Source organism: Vicia villosa, unplaced genomic scaffold, assembly GCF_029867415.1.
Source record: "Vicia villosa cultivar HV-30 ecotype Madison, WI unplaced genomic scaffold, Vvil1.0 ctg.002121F_1_1, whole genome shotgun sequence".
Classification (NCBI taxonomy): Eukaryota; Viridiplantae; Streptophyta; class Magnoliopsida; order Fabales; family Fabaceae; genus Vicia; species Vicia villosa.
The window spans coordinates 286,920-295,359 of NW_026705846.1; the positions used below are offsets into that span (position 1 = coordinate 286,920).

General features: G+C 33.7%; 1 protein-coding gene across 1 annotated transcript; it reads right to left on the reverse strand.

Annotated features, from left to right (window-relative positions):
• Positions 1-253: 253 nt before the first annotated feature.
• Positions 254-3,189, reverse strand: LOC131637960 (transcription factor ABORTED MICROSPORES-like). Its single transcript, XM_058908526.1, has 7 exons — positions 3,060-3,189; positions 2,627-2,800; positions 2,460-2,538; positions 2,286-2,357; positions 1,176-2,117; positions 673-849; positions 254-578 (listed from the first exon to the last, which is right to left on the reverse strand). The coding sequence occupies exons 1-7, from the start codon at positions 3,182-3,184 to the stop codon at positions 393-395; spliced, it is 1,755 nt and encodes a 584-aa protein (XP_058764509.1). The 5' UTR covers positions 3,185-3,189; the 3' UTR covers positions 254-392.
• Positions 3,190-8,440: the final 5,251 nt, after the last annotated feature.

The following is an 8,440-nucleotide window of genomic DNA, read 5'->3' on the forward strand; positions in this document are numbered from 1 at the left end:
GTCAATCTTTTTTATTTTCAAGATTTTTGATTGTGGACCGCAGCTAACATATCCATTTGTCACTCTTAGATTTAATCATAAAAAATATTTTATAAGACCCGATTTACCTAAGTTTTGTGATAAATTTTGGACTATGTGAGATAATCCCGAACAACTTCAAGGTGAACATAGATTTCTTCTATTTGAATTGAAATTCAACATAAAGAAATTAAAAAATAAGTTGTAAACTTCTAAAAAGGAATTGGAGTATAACGTGATGTTTTTAAATGACAATAACTAGAGCAATCAACAAGAAGACATATATGAATTGCTTCATATACGTGCACTGTTTACCAATAAACATTATAAAAAAATATATAATTAATGACAAATTAAGAGTAATTATCAAAAGATTAACTATGAAACTGGTGTGAATGATATGCAGCAACAGTTTGTTGATCATGTTGGTCCTTACTGATGACACCATTCTCAGATGATGTTGCTGTCATCTCATCACTCCAACATGTAGATCTGTTCCTTGTCAGCTCCAGCAATGAATCTCTTACATCTTCAGCCTCAACTATTTCACTCTCCTTTTTCTGCTCATAATTATGATCAAATACTATGCTGTTTAGTATTTATATAATAATGGATTAATAAAGTTGCTATGTTTTGTAAATAAATTATATTTACCTCAACTTTGAAAACATTTGACACAAGACCTTTATGGCTTGTTACTGTGGCATGCATTACATCCATGCCTAAAGTGTTGAATGCTTCCATCAATCTCACAAATCCACCAGGCCTATGCTCACAGAACACCTTCAGAAAATACTCATTCCCATCTATCAATGCCACTTCCACTTGTGGCTGCAATATCCATTTCTTGCACTATAAGTTACCTCCAATATATAAGAAATAGACACAACATACAAAACAAATCTATGAAGCACAGACCCAGACACCAGACTGTTGTGTCCACTCTGACATGGACACAGACAAACCTATTTTCTGAGGTGTCGGTGCTATGAGAAAAAACAATACTAGTATTCATAGAAAAAATAGAACAATGTTTATCGACCGGAAGCACTCATTATCCGAAACAATCGTTGATTAGGTTTTACTTATCTCTCGATCGAACTCTTAGTAATCGATATAGAAATTTTATTATAAGATAAGTTGTCAGCTAGGTTTACCTCCATTTGTTGTGTTTGTTTGTCAGTACCAGTACCTACATCTTCCTGCTTTTGTTTTGAAACATAGCCATTTCCAACATGAAAACCACCATGTTCTTCTTTTGGAACATTACTGTTATTATTATTATTATCTAGTTGAGCTTGAACGCCGTCAATATATTGATTATTATTTCCATTAACAATGCAGTTACTTTCGGTTCCTGTATCTGAATTTTCCTCAAGTTCATCTTGAAGCTCTTTCACTTGCTTCTGCAAATCCTTCACAAACTCAATAGCATCACCAAGAATTGAAGCTCTATCAAGCTTTGAGATTCTCGGAACCAACGAGCGAAGATTATACAACCTATCATTCAGTTTCTTCCTTCTTTTTCTCTCGGCGACGAGATTCTTTGACTGGTTTCCTTTTCCGTTTCTTCTTCTGAACTTTCCATCATCCTCTTCTTCATTCTGATCACTGCAATCCGACATAGAATCCGATCTACCAACAACTTGTTCGTGTTTTCTTTTCGAGTCTAATGGATCCACAAACATATACTGATTATTATCTGTCATTAGGCTTTTGTTATCATGTTCCTCTTCTGTGTTAGATTTGAGAATGCTGCTGCTGTTGTTGTTGTTGTTGTTGTTGTTTTCGAGATCATGAAGGAATGAACCTTGGTATTCTTCAGAGAATGTTTCGTCGTTTTTTATTCGGTTTTGTTGCTGATTGTAATTGTAACTGTAATTGAACTGTTGCATGAAGTTCATTACAGACATGTCATGTGGAAGATTCAATGTCTCTGATGCATGAAAACGATTGCTTGTTTTATCTCCGTCGATTTCGTCGACTATAGCTTGATTTGATTGCATGTTGCTCATTGAGTTGTTCATCATCCCTTCTTGATCCACCATGACCATACACTGAGATGTGATGAAATCTATCACCTGTTGATCTTCACCAACCTATCCACACAGACACAGATACAGACACAGTTAATAATTTGAAAAAATTATTAAATAAAACTAATCACGTGTTACGGTGTCTGTTGATGTCAAAAACTAATACGTGTTGGACACTGAACACGTCTTTGTTTCGTGCCAATAAAAAATGAACATAAAAGGGGACAATACTTGTTTAGTTACAAAGAGCTCAACTAGTCCACCAGGCACAGGAACCAAAACATGTGTCCCATTAATTGTTTCCTACAAAATTAGTACTCAACATCAAATATCATTTTGCATATTAAACATTGAAGTTAAAAAATGGGATTCAAATTCAAATTCAAAATTAACTAATGAACTTACTTGTAGAGTGTTTGGATCCAAGGTGTTAGGATAATTCAACCAACTAGGTTGGTTTGTTAGTAGAGTTTGTGCATGAATCCTGTTGAATCAAGAGATTAAAGAACATCAAATTTCGAATAATTTTAGAGATTAATCAATGTAAAAAAAAAATAAAGAAAAAGATATACCCCGAATCCGTAGTAATGGAAGTGTTAAGTTGTGAAAGTAGATCACAAGAATTTGTTCTTGGATGCGAAAACATTGTATCCCTACATGAAGAGATCGCGAAAATATGTTCTTCTCTACCGCCGTTTTGATTGCTTTCACTTCCTCCACAACAACATCCCAACCATTCGAGAAACCTATATATATAAACCAACAAATTAACATCATAATTTTTTGTGTGTGTAATCCAGATATATTAAACAGAGACTTAAGGGTTCTCAAAGGCCTGATACACCAAGAACGAGATATACTCGAACAAAAGAAAAGAAAATTACAAACCAATTGCAACAATGAAAGAAATAGTAAAGGATTCCTAAGAACATCATAATTAATTTTGGAACATATATAGAAGAAAAAAAAATGGAATGATTAGTTATGTAATTTATGTAACCTAACCTTTGATCTTCACTTAATTTCCAGTAAACACAATAGTCCCAACCATTCAAACCAACAAGAGGTCTTAATCTCTCACTAAAGTTTTGCATGATGAAATTGTTCATGTCACACTTCAATAGTACCATTCTAAAATTTGTTAGATATCAAAATTCAAAACCATACATCATGTGATAATATTGTATGTATGTATGTACTATTAGAATATGCATTTTATAATATACTCACATGCATTCATGCAAAATAAAGCAGAAGAATATCTTGTTTGATTCTTTAGAGGAGTTTCTTTCTTCTTGGAATTCTTTGACAACAAAGCAAGAAAAGTATAAGAAAAATTTTAAGGAAAAAAACAAAAACAGAAACTTAGTAGTTGATAGCAACAGTTAACTGCATCATCATATCATCACAAGATTTGGATCATATGACAAAAATCCTATGTCAGAAAATGAACTAGAAACAAAGTAGCTTATATCAATGTCTTATAAGCATGATGCAACTAATAATCACAAGAATATCTTTTTTTTATATGCATATATATTGGAGTGTAGGAGGCTGTTATTATGGTAGGTGAAGTGTAGAGGGTGAATGAGAGAGAGAGAGGAATAAAATAAATAATAAATTTGGTTTATAAATTAAGAATGTGAAAGTTTGTTAGGGAAGAGAAACGAGAAATGAGGTGGAGAGATAAAGATATAAGATGAGTTGGTGATGATGGGAGGAGCATATATTGCATGATCCAAGATGGCGTACAAAACCTTAACTACTTTCCTAAAGTTATTCATTTGTTTTGGAGAATAATATTTTGAAAACTTCAACTACTCTTATGCTTTACTATAGATTTAACCACAAATAGAAACTGCATAATATGTATATTACATTTTTATGTGCATTGGGATGACATCTCAAACATTTGGGATAATATTTTCGGGTCTCACGTTTGAAATAGGGGTGACAAAATAAGTCGTCTGTCTCGTTCCGCCTTAAACCCGTAAAAAAAGCGTAAGGCGTACAAGTCTATGCATAAGAATCTAATCCGTTAGTTAAGGTGGCAAGTAGGAGAGAAGGACCAGTAGCTCAATATAATTGTTGGCCAGCTGCTTACTTGCCCGCCTATTTATTTATTTTTATTTTTACATATACTTTTTAATAAATTAATAGGGTTTTTTTATATTTCATTTAAAATTTTCACTTATTTTTTAAATAATTTTTTATAAAGTATCTTTTTAACAAATTTTACTAAAAAAAATATTGCATATATTCACAAATAACTGTATAAAATAAAACCATCAAGAATTAAAATTTCTAGAATTAACTAAAAAATGGTGGACTTAAGGCGGAACAAGTTGAACGAATAGGTGGGGCGGACTTCGGGCGACGGGTTTTGGCGGGGTGAGCTTTGATGAATGGCGTGTTTCGGCGGGGCGGGTTTTTGTGGACGACAGACCTAAAATCCCAACCAACCCTCCATATTTGGCGGGTGCGCGGACCAGCCCGGCGTGTCACTACTCCTTTTGCCACCCTTAGTTTGATGAAAGGCTCGTAGACTGAAATACTATTTTCAAAGTCTTAAATGCGTGCTTAGAAACCGTGGATTGGTATTAACTTAGGCAATTTCTCATTGCACCCTTATACATTCTCTTAGATCCTGTGCTAAATTTCTAAAATGCTATCTGTTTTTGGAGATACATCTTCGGATGCACCAAATCTTCATTTTAACCATTAATTCAGAGATGTATCTTCGAAGGGTATTGTACAGTGTATTCGGAGATACATATCTGAATAAACCTTTTTTTTTACTCAAAAACCTATTTCGGAGATGCATCTTCAAACTAGGTGATCATATTTAAAGCTTGCGTCAGACTCTCCCCCAGAAAATTAAAACTTTTCATTTACCTCACTCTACTCATTTCCGGTTCTCACTCAAGGTAATTTTTGAAGCAACATTTACTTGTATTTTGTTATTCCTAACTCCCTTTAACTATTGCATTAAACATCAGATCACTTTACACCTTCATCTACATATTTTTGAGTAGGTTTCAGTACAACAATGCTTTTTATGACGAAGCTTTCACCACGTACGATAAAAAACCTCAGGTACATGTGACCTGAGCGTCTTGTTTTATTTAAAAATAATAATAATAATAAGTGAGTTACATCGTATTTAAATAAAACCGACATAAATATATGCTTAGGATTTGAGGTTCAATTCTTAGCTCCTTTTATTTAATATTTTATATGGAACCAAAAAGACGTCTTAATTTTTTTTTAGTTATTACGACGGATATATTACCTCAGTTTTCTGTAAATCCAATATAAAAACTACCTATTTATTATTTTTTTTTCAACCAAAAAAGCGCCTTTAATTTTTGTTGATTTTACGGGATGATTATTTACCTCAATTTTTTAGATTACCCGAGATAAATACTCTATATCTTTTTAATTCCTTAATTGTCTACCTAAATCAATTTTCGAGCCCTAACGAAAGAACACTAATTCTCCAACCAACGAAAGAACACTAATTCTCTAACCAACGAAAGAACACTTCTTCTCCCGGGAGTCATAACAAACTAAAAAACTCTCTCACTAGTATGTTATTATTATTATTGTTGTTGTTGTACTCCATTACTGTTGTTCTTATTGTTACTGTTATTATTCATTATTGTTGTTCTACATTACTGTTGTTCTTGATGTTTTTCTCCATTACTGTTGTTCTTGTTGTTGCTGTTGTTCTCTATTACTGTTGTTCTTGCATGTTGTTGTTATTGAGAAACATTACTTTGGGTTGTTTTAGGTTTTGGTTTTGGTATTTTGGATGGTTCACGTACAAATTATCTCAAGAATCAATGAATATGGGAAAGACTACTGTAAGTTAGAATTTTTATGTATGAAGCATTTTCTTTATTTTTGTTTTGGTTTTATTCAGATTTAGTATAGGATGAAAGCTGATAGATTAGTGTGTATGAAATCATAGAATTAAACCCCTAAATTAGTTGTAACCTTAAACTGACAAATAAGAAACCATAGAATAAAACTTTCATTAAGTAAAACTACAAAAAAGTCTTTTTTTATTAATCATATATAAATCCTATGGCTGACATAAATTTTGACCAAGAATAATTTGCTTCATCGTCATCATCGGAGTCGATGACGATTGGCCTTTACCTTTATTCTTCTTGCTCTCCTCTTCCTGAGAGCTCTTAGGGATCTCAAAGGTTGGGTAGCACGGTCTCTTTTAACGACTTGGACCTCTACATCCACACAAGCTTATGTTCTATCAGCATTGGATGAAATACTCAGTTTATGTTTTGGTTCTTTCATGACTTGGACCTCTTCTTTGATTTCTTTGGATAAAGTTTCAACAGAAGTACTCATTTTGATTCTTCCTCTTCTCTGATTTCTCTAGATGAAGTTGTTTCGCTTTTATATTAATTCTTCTGATTCTTCCTTTTATCTAATCTTTGAAAGTCTAAAAGGCAAAATATTTCACGCATGTCAAGTTTTCTTCTAATTATTTCTTCTTTAATTCTCCATGTTTTCTTATCTTGGAAGTTGGAAAGATCTTCTGGTAGACTAGCTACCTTGAGCTCTTGAATGATTACATCTCTTTGTCTTTTCAAATTTTTGTTTGCCTTCTTTGATATTCCTTCCACTCCTTCTTAGGCATAATTTGATGTTATTCTTGTTCTTATTAATTTTTTGCTTGTTGTTGTTCTCCATTACTGTTGTTTGTGTTGTTGTGGTTCTCCATCCAGTTCTAAAAATAATAAAAATGTTGATATTGGGAATTGAATCCACCTGCAGTTAACTTTACCCTTCTATGTTTTAATAATCGAGGTGATAAGGGGTAGCTTTTCATGACGACCTATGTTACCTCAATTTCGTAGCCGACGTCAAACGGATTTTGCGTCTGACGTTAGATTGTTTTTTGTAGTAGTATTTCTCATTTATCTTATTTTAAATTTTAATTAATGTATTAGCTCAAATTGGTTTGTTTTAATGCAATAGATAGCATTAGCTGTTGAAATAGATTATGTGTAGACTCTACTTATATGATTTGGATGAGTTTAGATGATACTTGGATGGCAAAGGTAGTTGTAGCAAAGTTTCTTCCATGGAAGATGAACAAAGCTTTTCTTCCATGTATATCTGAAGTGTGTTGTTCCAGGTGTTTTGAGATACATCTCTAAACTATTTTGTTACTCATATACTAATATCGTTTTTTATGCTTCTTTGAAGGATAATGGCTTAAAATAACGAAAGGATGAGACTCAGCCGACCTACCCTAACTGTGTCTTCTCGTCGCGAGAGGGCTTGTTAGCATGAGCATGCTAGAGTTTCCCCTCTGTCTCACAATAGAGAGGCATCGACCTCTAGGAGTTAACTATCACGGGGGTTGGGATCCCAGAGTCGTGTGTGTTAGAACAAGATTTGTTCTGATCAATTATCTTAGTTTTGATGATAACAATAATATGAATTTTGCTTAAGATAATATGGTACTCTAATCCAATGCAATTTCCCTTTCAGGAAATATATATAAAGAGTACGCATAATTCAGCGCTCAGAAGCTTTGTCTCAAAGGGTTCAGCATGCAACATCAGAACATGGTCTGGCAAGACATCAGAAGATGGTCAAAGCAGAATCAGAACATGGGTCTATGGAAGCATCAGAAGATCATGAGATCAGAAGCACTGAAGCTCAGAAGATGGTATCACGCTCAGAAGCACTTCAAGGTCAGAAGATCAGAAGATGCTATGCACCAAGCTGTTTGACTCTGATGATATTCAAACGTTGTATTCACAAACATCAGATCAGAAGAAAGTACAAGTGGCAAGCTACGCTGACTGACAAAAGGAACGTTAAAAGCTATTAAAGGCTACGTCAGTAGACACAGCGTGAACAAGGCTCGAGGTAGTTGACAAAAGCGTATAACATTAAATGCGATGCTGTACGGAACACGCAAAGCATTAAATGCATTCAACGGTCATCTTCTCCAACGCCTATAAATATGAAGTTCTGATGAGAAGCAAGGTTAACGAATTCTACATCTATTCTGTGAATATCAACTTGCTGAAACTCTGTTCAAATCAAAACTCAGAATCTTCATCTTCATCAAAGCTCACTACATTGCTGTTGTAATATTTTAGTGAGATTAAGCTTAAACGATTAAGAGAAATATCACAGTTGTGATTATCGCTTTTAAGAAGCATTTGTAAACTCTTAGAATTGATTACATTAAGTTGTAAGTAACTAGAGTGATCGTGTGGATCAGAATACTCTAGGAAGTCTTAGGAGTGAACTAAGCAGTTGTAACTAGAGTGATCGTGTTGATCAGTAGACTCTAGAAAAGTCTTAGAGGGTATCTAAGCAGTTGTTCCTGGAGTGAT